This window comes from Heterobasidion irregulare (genome assembly GCF_000320585.1).
Source record: "Heterobasidion irregulare TC 32-1 unplaced genomic scaffold scaffold_12, whole genome shotgun sequence".
In the NCBI taxonomy this organism is placed as follows: Eukaryota; Fungi; Basidiomycota; class Agaricomycetes; order Russulales; family Bondarzewiaceae; genus Heterobasidion; species Heterobasidion irregulare.
In genome coordinates this window covers 141,114-156,148 of record NW_009258208.1, presented here as the reverse complement: position 1 = coordinate 156,148, position 15,035 = coordinate 141,114, and the positions used below count along the sequence as shown (strand labels likewise).

The window sequence follows — 15,035 nt, the reverse complement described above, 5'->3', positions numbered from 1 at the left end:
TGATGGTCCACAAACTTGTTGACACAGTATGAAGTGAATGCAAATAGTGTGTAAGTATGGCTGAAATTTTGAGGTATGAAACCCTTCCTAACCCCAATTAAATGTGTAGAGTGCACAATAGTATCTGTTAGGACCATGTCCTTACACATGCTTCATATATGATAGAAGGGGAATGTCAGGAGATACACATGCAACTCAGGCATAGACTATGGACTTGTTTGATTGCTATTCACATACTTATGCATGAATGCTTATAATGTATGACTTATTCACAAGCTTTGGCTTGAATGCTTACTTATGTTGATCATAATTAGTGCCTGGATTTATAATGATGTGGACAGACATTCATCATTGTTACTATACATGGACATACTGCAGGCTGTAGATTACTAATTGTGATTGAGAACTTGACCTTTCAGAAGTTCTGACACCTATCAAGTAGATTAGTGTTGAGAAACATGGACCAGATCTTGATCCTGCCCTAAATAGCTTGTATGTACTTATAGCCAAGATAAGCCTCCAAGAAGCTCAGCTCATTTACTTCATATACAACTCAATCTTTGCACTATGCCTAGTGTCTGGCTACTTTCCTAGCTCACATATTGTGAACTCTGCCAGATCCAAAGTATTATACTTAGTTTGTGTTAAGCTGCTAGGCTTATCACATGACTGCAGGCATGTAGAGGGGTTCCCTAGGCTATCTGAATAGTAACTGTCCAATAGATAAAGACTATAGCTCTTCATTGCACTTGTGCAAGAAAGTAGTTATTATCATTAATCCTGTCTGTTATAAACCGCTTATTTGATAACCCCAAGAGTAGGAGGTTCTTCCCTAGGTTGTTTATAGAGGAAGAGTGGAGTGATGGTCTTGACTGTACACATAGCACAGGAGCCAGAGTGTATTGCAGTAATAGGCAATAAGATGAAGACTACAGTATAAAGACTGCAGTAGGAAAAGGTATACTGTAGAAAGACAGTACTGGACAAAGAGAATAGACTAAAGTACCTTAGCCTATTCTATAGGCCTTTTATACTACTTTAGGAAAGGGCATGAGAATCCCATATATATATACTGTAGGTATTCTTCAAGTCATTACTCTCCAAGAATGACTATTCTTGCTTCTCTGCTTGCTTCTTTCCAATGAGGAGGGCAAGGAGTTCTATGCCTGTGAGTAGATATGTAAGCCTCCATTGGCCATCTATTATAACAGGCCTGTGATACTCAACTAGTGACAGGTGCATCCACTAGGAGTGGATGACCTAGGATAATATCTGTACCTTAATGTATGCCTTATGATGTGAGGCCACTTGATAGTTGTGATGATCACACTGGCATAGACCACTATAAAGGCCCAATAGGTTGTGATCATAACATTGTCCTTAAAGGGATGGAGAAGGTGGTCTTCAATAATAAAGTGATGGCTGTTTGTGTTATGATCATGACTTATTAGGCCTACACGGCGGTCTATTCCAATACAATTATCACAACTACCAGGCAGCCTCATATCTTGAGGCGTACATGAAGGTACAGATATAATCTTTGGTCATCCACTCCCAACAGATCACCTATTGTTAGTCAAGTATCACAGGCCTATTGCAGTGGGCAACTTTCCTCACCTTACAAACTACTCACACACAGGCATGGAGCCCCTTGACCTCTTGGTCAGAAAGAGGCAATCATAGAAGCAAGAGTAGTCATTTTAGAGAGAGGAACAACTTAGAGAATACCTATGGGATACATATATGGTATTCTCACACTTTTCCCAAAGTAGTATATAAGGCCCATAGAATAGGCTAAGGATCTTGAGTCTATTCTCTTTGTTCTCTCTGTATTCTCACATACAGAGCTTTGTCCAGTACTATCTTCTTGCAGTACCCACTATCCTCCTGTATCATTGCATACAGCAAGCGCAATACTATCTGGCTCCTATGCTACACTTTCAGGACCACGTCCTAACACGTGGACAGAAAGGAAGGTCAGGTGTTTCCTTAGACTCAAACTGTTAATGACTAGGACTGTGACTTGACACATGTCTAAGCATGTGACTCAGGACATGGTCATGAGATACGCACATGACTTGGACTCGGACTGTTTACCATTTACATACTAACGTATGAACACTTACGTACTATGATCTCTTTCTTATTGTGATGACTAATGTCGATCGTGATCAAGTTCCTGTCAATCGTGATTGAGTTCCTGTCGATCGTGATTGAGTTCTGATAGAACATTGCTGTGGACAGACATTTGATATACTTACTATATATGGTTATATTGAGGAGCTGCGGAGTACGAACAATGACTGCAGATTACTTAGCATTTAGAAGCACGGACCATGTGTCCATCCTACCCTAAACAGCATGTACTATATATAGGAGAGCTGAGCTTCTTAGAAGATCAGCTCATTCACTTTGTACACATCTCGATCTCTGCACTGCACCTGGTGTCTGGCTACCTTCAGCTCACGCTTCACAATCTCTGTCAGATCCATAGAATCATACACAGTCTAACGAAGCACTAGATCCGTCTCAACACCCTTACCATCCTCTACTGCCTGCAACATAACAAGGGCTTGCCACCTACAGAGTAATCTGCTGGGATCTTTCTGAAGTCATCTGCTGCATCAGAGAAGATCTGTTCATACCAGACAAACATCGGCATGTAATTAATCGGCATCTTCACCATCTCTTCAAAGACAAGGTCAATACAGATCAAACCTTCCTAAACCAAGCACAAAGACAAGCCATTATCTTCATACGTTGGGTGGTCACCATTCATTATAGCCTAAGGAACCCCTTCTAGTGCAACAGATGCACGTGATAAGCCTTGTGGCTTAACAGTATTGGTCTTTTGTCTTGAGCATCATTGGCACCAAGTGCATCCTTGGGCAGGACATACAACCCAACTAACTTGCCTCTCTTATCCTTGATGAATGGAAGAATGATCAGTTGTAGAACAAGCAGGCCTTATCTTTGGAAAAATGCACTGCCACTGAACCCACATCTTCGACCCTTTACTCATATCCAAATGCGGAGGTCTTGTCAGCCTCATCGCAGAAGATCAAGGGCAAATGCTATAATTGTGAAAGGAAGGGTCATTGAAAAGCAGAATGCCAACAGTCAGGTGGTGGTGGTTTTAATCCCAATCAAGGCAAAGATCAAGGGGGAGGAAGGAGTGGATCAAAAGGCACAAAAGGAGGTACTGCTGCCAATTCTGCTAGCACGACTGAGCCTGTTAGATTTATGGCCACCCTCACCTCTTCTGCACTCACCGCTCATTATAAGGAATCCCGAGACCTGATGACAACTTGCATTGACACTGGGGCTAGCCATCACATATTGCCCTACAAAGAAGAAATGGAGGATTTTGTCAGTATTACTCCTGAACCCATTACTGCTGCAGACGGCAAAACCTTCATAGCAACCAGATGCAGGAACCTGAGGGTAGAGATCCCCAACGGCAAGGGTAAAACATCTCCCATCATCCTACAAGATGTGCTCTATGCCCTTGGCATGGCATTCACTCTGTTATTGATCCTGCACGCAGACAAGAACAACTGCATCTGGAAAACCACCCCTTTGTATTAAGCTCTAATTAGTTCTATTTATGCATAATTAAGAACAATTAGGATTAGACATTTTTAGCTTACCCCCCCTCTAAACCTGTTCTAATTAGACATAATTTTCCTAAATTAGGAATTATTAGGATTGAGTATAACTTCAAATTTTGGAAAAATCATAATAAATCAAGCATCACAGTTCTCATAGCCTTCTTATAGAGTCATGTCTATTAGAGCACTAGTTCAATACCTAAACACAGAATATACCTTATAACAAACTTGCCTTCTGCCAGAGTTGAACCAACAATCTTATGTATGCAAGCACTCAGGACAGATGCTCTAAGCCACTAAGCCACAAGGTCTAAGATATGGACTTGGTAATCTAAATAAGTAGACATAATATAGGCAACCTCAACATCTCTGATTTTATTTAACATTCATCTTTCCTCTATCTTATAAATAAATAGGTCAATAAATATCTAAAAAGTCAGGTCTTTTAGGATTTAGTTTAAGCACCAGCTAAAAAGATAATAAACCAATGGAAAATTGATAATACACTTTATATAGGATAAAAATAAATTATGACACTTATACAATTTGGACTGAGAATGTGTAAAACTATGACTAAGTGTAATATTCAATGGGACTCTACTAGTATAGACAATGCTATCTTAATTTGCAAATTTGATTAAAAACATGATTATGAATAATTAAGATCCAATAAGAGAGAGGGGTTTTCCAAATAGCTACTAGTAAGGTAAAGGGTGGGGACAAGAGTATATATATGGCATGCCTATATATAAATAAGCACAAGATTGTTAGAGGTGATCTTAATATGCTTAATGCATATATTTCCTATATGGCAGGCAAATATATCATTCTGGCACCACATACCAATATGACTGTCTTTTCCACAGCCCAATAGCTAGAGGAAAACACCAAGTTTGAGCATCTTCTGTATAACAAGGCAATAAACAATATAAATAGTGCCAAAAATTGTAATATCAATAGTGATGATGATTGTGTGCTGCACAAGACAGTATTAGCCACTATACTAATAGACAAGGTCTATAAGGCTGCATATAGCATATCCCTAAGTCCAACCCACATGTTGTGTCCTATAATGACCAGTAGCAGGCATTGGCTAACAATGACAACTTTAATGATCTTGTGTGCAAGGACAAGGTACCTAGGTCTTCATAGTCTCTTATGGCAGCTACCAAGCTGCCAACAAAGTGGCTAGGGGCATCAATGCACATTTCTCTCTTTCTATATTCCTTGTAAAGGCAGCTGGAAAGTCAGCAAAAGACCTACAAGATAATGGTATAGGCATATATGAAGGAGAGTAATATGCTGAAATAGTATAGAATGTGCCACATCTTTACCTTCTCACTGGTAGAGCAGTAGTACTTACTATTTCCTACTAATAATTAAAGACTTCTTAGTATAGAATTAGTGCTAATATCATGAAATTAGAAACTAATCCAATGCTCATAATATGTTGCTCCCAATTAGGAAATTAGACACTTTTAGATGCTATTAACACTTTTAGATACTTTTAGACACTATTAGATATAATCCGGAGCTAATACAAGGGGGTGTTTTTCCAGATGCTATTCTGATATGATTATCACAAATATCAAGTGGCCTCACAGGTTGAGGCATATAACAAGGTACAGATAATAACCTTGGTCATCCACTCCCAATGGATCACCCATCGTTGGTTGAGTATCATGAGCTGTATTACAGCGGGCATGGAATGCTGTCTTACAAACTACTCACACACCGGGTATTGAGCTCCTAGTCTTTCCTGGCTGGAAGGAGATGAATGGAGAAGCACAAGAGTAGTCGTTATTGAGAGAGACGACTTAGAGAATACCTACGGATACATATACAGTATTCTCACGCCCTATTTCCTAAAGTAGTATAAAAGGCCCATAGAGTAGGCTGAGGATCTTCAGTCTATTCTCTTCATTCTTAGGCAGTCCTCATACTATCTACCCTCGTTCTACTGCAGTCTTCCTACTGCAGTCTCTGCAATACATCTCTGGCTCCTGTGCTACATGTTATGATCACGTTCTATCGGGCCTACACGGCGGTCTATTCCGATACGATCATCACAAATATCACGCGGCCTCACAGGTTGAGGCGTACACCAAGGTACAGATATTAACCTTGGTCATCCACTCCCAACGGATCACCTTATCATTGGTCGAGTATCACGGGCCTATTGTATTAGCGGGCATGGAACGCCGCCTTATAAATTACTCACACACAGGGCATGAACCTCCTAGTCTCTCCTGGCCGGAAGGAGACCAACGGAGAAGCACAAGAGTAGTCGTTATTGAGAGAGACGACTTAGAGAATACCTACAGATACATATTCGGTATTCTCACGCCCTACTTCCCAAAGTAGTATAAAAGGCCCATAGAATAGGCTGAGGATCTTCAGTCTATTCTCTTCGTTCTGATACTGTCCTCCTACAGTATCCTTCATTCCCCTGTATCCTCACATACAGGGATCTTCATCCACTGTAGTCTACCTGCTACAGTCTTCATTGCTATATCGCAATACACTTCTGGCTCCTGTGCTACACGTACAGTCGAGACCACCGTTCCACACATCCTCCACGAGTGACCTAGGGAAGAACCTCCTACTCTTGGGGTTACCGACGAGCAGTCGTAACACTAGAATAGACTCTTCTGCCCCTACCTTGCTCGCACTAGCTTGCTGCCACACTCTCTCTCATAACCTTCCTTGGTGGGGATAATAGACCCCCATCGAGAAAGCGTTACCGCATACACTCTGGAGCAAGACCTAGGCCAGGAATATCCACCCGGCACTAGACGTATCAATAACCAACTCCGTCACAACAATCGCCCTATCCGGCGCGAAGGGGACTTCTGGGTCTACGAAGACAATAACGGAACTGCCCCTCCGAATTACGATAACTGCTCATACCGAAACGGGCGTTATTACTTCACCCTTGAAGACGGAACAGAAGAAGAGGATATTTGGAACGAAACAGAAGCTCAGTGGGAACTAGCCCCACAATACAGGGAACCGGCGCCGGTAATCCCCGAAGACTCGGAGCAAGAGGAAACAACCTCGGAATCAGACTCCGACTCACCAGACCAAACACCGATCAACACCCGAAACGAACCACTCGCCGAAATGTCGGGACAAGCTTCGACTTCTACAAACACCCCTTCCGCGACAGTACAACCCGGAAGAGGAAAAGTCAAACTCCCAGACAACTACACAGGCGACCGCATTGAATCCCAGAAATTCATGCTCCAATGCCTCCTTCTTTTCGCAGCAGAATCCGATCGGTACAAGACCGATCAAGACAAAATATCCCTTGTGCTCTCATGCATGAGATACGGCACGGCGGGAGCTTGGGCGGAGAACTTCCTCCTCAAATCAGTAGGAGCAGATCCACCTACTGATCTAGGCACCTGGAAGGACTTTTTAGCCAAGTTCAAATTACAGTTCAGGGAGACGGGCAAAACCGACAAGGCGCGAAGCGCACTTATGGCCTTCTCCCAAGGACGAATGACGGTTGATGAATACTCCAACCAATTCATTCTCATCGCCGCCGATGCCGACATCTCCGATAAAGAGCAAGTCCCTTACTTCCAACGCGGGTTAGACCCGCGCGTCATGGACAAAATATACGACAAGGAAGTTCAGCCAAAGGATACGATTCAGGACTGGATCAATACAGCCTGCGAAATAGATGGACGACTTCGAGCCAGAACAGCTCAAAAGGCCATCCTCGCCAACTCCACCTCCTTTCGAAGCGATTATCTGAATCGTTTTCATAACCAAATCTCTCCCCGCTACAATTCCACAAACGCCCCTCGCAGAATGAACAACCAGGTGGTTGACATGGACATTGACGCTACCAGAAAGCGTAACGCCGAAAGTCAAAAGAGAAAATTTGACGGCAAGCGAACCACCTCCTGTTCCAACTGCGGAAAACCAGGGCACTCTAGCGCTAACTGTTGGTCACCACGTAGAGGCGTTCGCCCAGTTCGAGGAAACTCGAAAAGACGCCTGGGTACGACAGGGAGAGGAAACCGCGCGGTTGATTTGGAGGGAGAAGACGACGCACCCGCTATGGGAAACCAAGCGGGAATATATCGAGGAATGGAGACAGAGGATGTTCATCGCAACAACCAGCGGGTACCACAACCTGGTCCTTCGATGGAACGTCCTCACTCTACCCCATCCGGACGACCCCAGACGAACCATGGGCAGCGCACTATGCTATCTAACGGACGACGGGGAGACGGAGGCGTCAGTCATTCTGCTCGAATCGGAGCAGTACTCGGAGAATTAGGAGAAGATGAAGCCAGAGAAGTAATCTTGGGACACGCGGAGCGTTTTTCCTGACCTCTCCCTCACCAGCAAAGGAGAGAGGTCAAGGACGACCCGAGTTTGATGCCCGCACTTGTATTCGTATCGGAGCAATGAACGACCGTATCATCACCCCCATACGCCTGAACGTGAAAGTATCAAACAGGAGTCAAAACGCTGGAGCAAAAGCAACCATCGACTCGGCCTGCGAAGGGGTTATAGTAAACGAAACTTGGGTCAAGAGACATTGTTTCCCCACCTATACACTCAATAACCCCATTCGCGTCCGGAATGTCGATGACACCATTAACAAAGCAGGTCTCATCCGATCCGCCTTGGATGTGAACCTCACCATTCGGGACATCAGTGGACGAACGCATACCGAGCGCGTCCAGATGTTTATCTCCAATCTAGGGAAAGACGACCTTATCCTGGGAACAGATTGGTTGAAATACCACGATCCCTCCATCGAATGGAGGCGACGTGAAGTGCACTTTGATCGGTGCCCCCAGAAATGCCAGCAACCATATGGGTTCACTAGGGCAAGGGAAGAACCGCCATACAGTAGGCGGTTATCAGACGTGGAGCCACGGCACAAACCACGCATCAATGAGCGCGAAAAACAGCGCCTAGAACATCTCCGAAGACTATCGGAAGATGTAGGACTCCGCGACCATAGCGGAACGTTTGGTGTCCGACTACGAGCATACCTCAAAAGGAAATGGCTCCTAAAGGACATAAGGAAATACGCAGAAGAGAAACGAAAGGCTCAAGACAAGCCATCTCTTTCACCAAACAAGGGAGAACCTGATCTCCCAGACAAACCCCCAGGAAAACAGGCTATAGAGGAACCAGTTATTCGGAAACTGGCTCCCGAACCGTCAGGATTTGCCAGCTTCGACCAGGACTTAGAGGACGAAATCGTCGTCACCAATCTAAAGGAAAGAGTCCCCAAGGCGCATCACGAATATTTGGACATCTTTAGCGAACGAAAGTCACAGCGGCTCCCAGAGCACACTTACTGGGATCACGCCATAGATTTGAAACCGACTTTCAAACCTCAAGTGCCAAAAATCTACGCTTTGAGCCCCGAGAAACACGATGAACTAGGGAAATTCATCAAGGAACACCTCACTCGGGGGACCATCCGTCGATCCACCTCACAAACAGCAGCCCCATTTTTCTTCATAGGAAAGAAGGATGGAAAACTGCGCCCGGTACAGGACTACCGTCATTTGAACTCGTACACCATCCCAAATGTGTGCCCCCTTCCGCTAATCCAAGAACTATTGGACGTAATCAAAGGGGCCACCATTTTCAGCAAATTGGATGTACGATGGGGATACAACAATATACGAATCAAAAAGGGCGACGAGTGGAAGGCCGCTTTCATCACTCCGCTGGGCTCTTATGAACCCACAGTGATGTTCTTCGGCCTCACCAACTCACCAGCCACCTTCCAGGCCATGATGAACATGATTTTCCGAGAACTCATCACAGCCCGGAAAATAACCGTATACATGGACGACATCCTCATTTTCTCCAAAAACATGGCGGAACACATTCAAGTCCTGAACCAGGTTTTCCAGATCTTACGCGACAACGACCTTTACTTGAAACCAGAAAAATGCGAGTTTTATAAAGAAAAACTCCAATATCTGGGATACACCATTTCAAAAGACCATGTCGCTATGGAAGACTCGAAGGTGGACGCCATACAAGATTGGCCAGTCCCACGCACCGTCCGAGACATTCGCTCCTTTTTAGGTCTAGGAAACTTCTACAGGCGTTTTATAGATAAGTTCTCCCTTATCGCACGACCTCTGCATGACCTCACCAAAAAGGATGCAAAATGGAACTGGACTTCGAAGTGCCAGGAAGCCTTCGAACGATTAAAAAGGGCATTTATCAGCAAACCCGTTCTGAATTACCCGGACCCCATGCATCCATATCGACTAGTAACGGATGCCTCACTAATCGCTTATGGAGCCACCCTCCTGCAAGAAGGAAAAGACGGCGACTGGCATCCAGTCGCATTCCTTTCCGGGTCATTTTCACCAGCAGAACGGAACTACGATGTCCACGATCGCGAACTCCTGGCCATCATAAAAGCGTTGGAACACTGGAACCACTACCTCGAAGGTGCACGACACCCATTCGAGATCTGGACAGATCACAAGAATCTGGAACACTTCCAAACGGCGCGAGATCTCTCACGACGACACGCCCGTTGGAGCCTTTATTTGAGCAGATTCGACTTCACGCTCAGCTATAAAGCGGGATCAACAAATCATTCCGATGCTCTGTCCAGGCGTCCAGACCTAAGTGAGGGGGTGGAATCTGACAACAAAGCTCAAATTTTGCTCCCGGCCAACCTTTTCAACAAATCTGACGAAACATTGGTAGAACCGTCTCCGACACGGCATATAAAATCCACGGAAATCGCCTCTTCAAACCTCATTTCCCTCATCCGACACTCGAAATCAGAACATGACGCCTTAACAAGAGTAGCTCTTGCAAAACTCCTGCGAGTAGGTCCACAAGGGATGAGAGGATTACTGGGACATTGGACACACGAAGACGGAATCACCAGACGCAACGGCCACATATGCGTCCCGAAGGACGACGTCATCTGAAGACTTATCGTAAAAACACACCATGATGCACCCGCGGTAGGACACCCGGGTAGAGCGAAAACATTGGAAATGGTGCAACGACACTACTGGTGGCAAAACATGACTAAATTCGTCCACGAATATGTGGATGGATGCGCCATATGCCAATCTACCAAGAATTTGACACACAAGACACACCCACCTATCCACCCTCTGGAAACCACCAACGTCCCCTGGCGATTCATCTCAACGGATTTCGTCACGGACCTACCCGAAAGCAAAGGTTTCGACTCAATTAACGTGGTAGTGGATCAAGGTCTGTCAAAAGGCATAGTCATCACCCCATGCAAGAAAACGATCACGGCAGAAGAAACAACCGCGCTTTTCCAAAATAACGTTTTCAATCGACATGGACTGCCGACCAAAATAGTATCCGATCGGGGCCCTCAATTTGCGGCCAAGTTTACCCGAGAACTCTGGACACGGCTAGGAATCACCGCCGCTCTCAGCACGGCTTATCATCCCCAAACAGATGGAGAAACGGAACGGGTAAACCAGGAAATCGAACAGTTCCTGAGAACGTTCTGCAACTACCATCAAGACAATTGGGTAGACCTTCTGCCGTTCGCCGAATTCTCACATAACACACGGAAGCACTCGGCCACTGGAAAATCCCCTTTCGAAGTGCTATACGGTTTCAACCCTCCCTATTCAGCTGACACGGCACTGGAGACAAAGGTACCTGCGGTAGCTGAACGCATTAAGACGATCATAGAAGTTCAGGAAGAAGCCGCGGCTAGCTTACAAATAGCCAGCAACTACGCCAAAGACCGGGATCTTCACAGGAAACTTCCCCAATGGAAAGAAGGAGACCAAGTATGGCTAGAAGGAACCCATATTCGGACAACCCATCCTAAGTTCAAACTCGCCCCTAGGCGATATGGCCCTTTCAAGATACTGGGAAAAGTGGGAACCCTGGCGTACAAACTCCAAATTCCTCCGCAGTGGAAGATCCACCCGGTATTCCACGCCGCAGTGCTCACTAAATATAGAGAAACCGAAGCCCACGGAGAAAACTTCGCGCGACCAATACCGGAAGTATTGAACAATGAAGAGCATTATGAAGTAGAAATGATTGTGGATTCAAAACGGCAAGGACGGGGAACCAAATACTTGGTCAAATGGATGGGATATCCCGAAGCAGACAACACCTGGGAGCCCTACGCTCTCCTAAAAGGAACAGCGGAAGAAGCCATGAAAGATTTCCATGACCAATACCCCGACAAACCCCGTCCGGGAACAGCCTGAGAGGAGAGACAAAGATTATAAAAGGAGCGACAAGAGGACTCCAACAAAACATCTTCTCACCTTCTTTCCCTCTCAAAACACCTTCCCCCATTCGAATGCTCCTCCACGACGACCACGATGCTTCGTCTCCATCCAGAAACTCCTCCCCCGATGTCGTCCTTATGGTCGCCAATCCAGATGTCGAACGAGTGGAAAGAGGAACAAGTCCTCACCGACCAGATGCTGGACGAATTGATAGAGGAACAAGTCCTCAACAACCAGGATCTACCGGGGTCCTCCTCACCCCTCATACCAACAACTTCTCCGACAACGACGCCGAAGACTATGCCAAGTTCAAGGAAAGGGAAAGAACCCGAAGACCCTCACCGGAGAGGGCCTCACGAGATGCACCACGGCATGAAAGTTCTGATGACCGAAACCAGTCGAGCCTTGGCCAATTACCAGTGGGAGTTCCACCTCCTAGTGAAGGCACGCCAAATAGTGGAGTTGCAGGTCCCTCGGGATTTCGAGCAAGAACGGCAGCTCAACTCCCAAGCCATGGAGAAGCTGAACCAATACCAGTTCTATCAGAAACTGCACCTCCGCCAGTACCAACTAGTGGACCGATTCCCAGCTCCATGGGAGGACCTACCCCTCGTACAGATCCTCACGCCGGAGAACTGGAGCGACACGCGGACGCGCTCCTCCAGCGGAACACCATCTCCGCGGTAATACAAATGGCCACAGCCATGGCCCTCCAAAGACTCGCTAACTTCTCGGCAGGACAACCCGGGAATGAACATAGCGACGTACCTCGACGACTGGCTAGTGCCAGTCTCCAGATCAGAGCGCTCGCCCTCCAAACCGACCCAGACACAGCCTCCTGGTACGCCCACAATGACGGGCGACCGCGAGCCCTCCTCATCCACCCTGACGAGTTCTCCCAATACGTCAACCGAGAGCTCCTTCCAGCTCTCCTCTTCGGAGGGGAACTGGGGAACGTCCAACCAAGCAGAACCGACCCTTTCCGGGTTGTCACTTGGAACGTACCACGTCCCGGAGAACACACCACGCCTGTACCAAATCCAAGGAGGGTTCCGCGCACGGTCGTGGAGCACCCTCCACCGAGACAACGAGAGGTTTCTACAGCGCATAGCCATACCGCGACTCCCCCCTCTCACCGGATACGAGGTTTTCCCCTATCCCAAGGAAATACCGATGAGGAGGAACCGCCCGTCTATCGAAGAAACGAGGGAAGGCGGAGTCGGGGAAGCCAGACAACCCTCGGACGCGGAACAACTGCTGGCCGGAGTGTTCGACACCGGCCTAGATCGCCTCCTCCTAGTGCTCGACTTCGTACGCACGAAAGAGAGGATAACCGAAGTAGCCGCAGAACTCGCCGCACTGATTCGGAGGCTCGAAGAAATAGCTCGTGGACTAGATCCGAGCTCGATGCATGGGATGCTCTAGACGATCCCGGAAATTACGACGAAGCGGACCCCTACTATCGACCTGACGAAGGGGGCGGGGATTATCAAGGACCCTTCGATTATTAAACGAACTAATAACAGGGCACAAGGAGAAGAAAGGGGGTAAGGAAGTTGAGGAACTCCTTCCCCTCACAAAAGCATCCGAAACGATGTAAAACTATCCATCGTCCGCAACGACGTAAAACTAGGATCGTCCCTCAAGACGTTAAACTGTACGACCTCGTCCGAAAGAGACGTTAAACTACCCCGCGTCCGGAATGACGTCTAAACTATCGGACCTGCATGTCTTAAAACTGTGAAAAGATAAGAAGGCAGGGGAAGTACCTGACCATTTTTAGTCCTAGGTTCAAATGATGGTACGAATCAAGGACAACAGCGGGCATAATTCCACGTACAGCCTACGGCGGAACCTTTCACATCCTCGCTGTCAAGGAGTTAATCTGACAGATGCATCGAGCGTCCCATTTGGATCCTCAGTTTTACAGGGTTTTTTCCGCATTAGGGAACCCTCTATATGACATATACTCTACTCGTAGGTGTCGACAAGCAGGCCCTTCGCCTTGGTACAGCGAAGTGCCCATACATAACCGGTTGCAAGTCCGAGTCAAGAAATTATGATGCATAACTCGTATCGTGAACCCTCACAGTCAAGGTCTGACTGGTGTTTTGGGACGTCCCACTTTGGATCTCCCGTTTTACAGGATTGTTTCCGCATTAGGGGATCCTACAGCTGGCGCATGAGATGATGTAGAGAGCGGGCCGCCTCTACCTCACAAGTCTTCCTAATGATGCGAGGCCACAAATTACATCCGGAACGATGTAAAACTACCAAAGGCTTGGTCCGCAATGACTATAAACTACTAGGGTCCGCAATGACGTTAAACTAGTCTTCGTCCGAAACGACGGAAAACTACCATCGTCCGAAACGACGGAAAACTACCATCGTCCGAGATGACATTAAACTACCACCGACCAAAGGAGCGTGGTTGCATTCTGGCGAAGCGCGGAAGGACTCGCGTCACAGAACCCTGCCTATAAAAGGTCGAAGCGCTTCCGATATTCACTCGCTTTCTGGTAAAAGAATATCGGGTTGTCTTGGTTCAAATCCAAGCGAGGGGTCTGGGGACATGGAAGAGCAAGCATCTCTTCATGGAGCGCTCAGTCTAGTCCTGGAGTCGAAGTACAAGAAATTCCGCTCCAAGACCTAGTCAGGAGGCAACTAGGACACGTGCCTCGAGTCAAAGATCTAGTAGGAAGGGACTAGATCACGCGACTCCCGTCTGGCCCACATAGCGGAAGAACGACAAAGAGCGGGCCACTCATCCAAAGTCTATTCCGCCAACGTCGTCCGCGATGACGTAAAACTAGGTCGCGTCCGGGATGACGTTAAACTAAGCATTGTTTTTCCACAATATTTGTGGCGAAACAATGTCCGCGATGACGCTAAACTATTGTCCCTTTCCACATAGGGATTGTTCGAGGCCAATGGCATCGACGTCCGCAACGACGGTAATCTACGGGCATCCGAAATGATGTAAAACTACTGTCCCTTCGTTCTAGGGATCGTGCGTGGCGATCTTGACAAGATACCGCGCATCCGAAACGACGATAAACTATTGTCCTCTCAAGAATGAGGATCGTGCATGGAGGATACTGGACTAATCCCCCATGTGTCCGCGACGACGTTAAACTAGGTGCCCCTGAACCTAGGGGTTGTCATT

General features: G+C 46.7%; 3 protein-coding genes across 3 annotated transcripts; all 3 read left to right on the top strand.

Annotated features, from left to right (window-relative positions):
* Positions 1–6,734: 6,734 nt before the first annotated feature.
* Positions 6,735–7,958, top strand: HETIRDRAFT_330248 (uncharacterized protein; the record flags this gene model as incomplete). The annotated part of the gene is made up of 1 exon (XM_009553657.1): positions 6,735–7,958. One exon carries the CDS (start codon positions 6,735–6,737, stop codon positions 7,956–7,958), a length of 1,224 nt encoding a protein of 407 aa, XP_009551952.1.
* Positions 7,959–8,035: 77 nt separating this feature from the next.
* HETIRDRAFT_53973 (uncharacterized protein) lies at positions 8,036–8,413 on the top strand (the record flags this gene model as incomplete). Its single annotated transcript, XM_009553571.1, has 1 exon — positions 8,036–8,413. A coding segment is annotated over one exon (378 nt), but the record flags the coding sequence as incomplete, so codon positions are not given.
* Positions 8,414–11,940: 3,527 nt separating this feature from the next.
* Positions 11,941–13,380, top strand: HETIRDRAFT_422364 (uncharacterized protein; the record flags this gene model as incomplete). Its single annotated transcript, XM_009553656.1, has 1 exon — positions 11,941–13,380. The coding sequence occupies one exon, from the start codon at positions 11,941–11,943 to the stop codon at positions 13,378–13,380; it is 1,440 nt and encodes a 479-aa protein (XP_009551951.1).
* Positions 13,381–15,035: the final 1,655 nt, after the last annotated feature.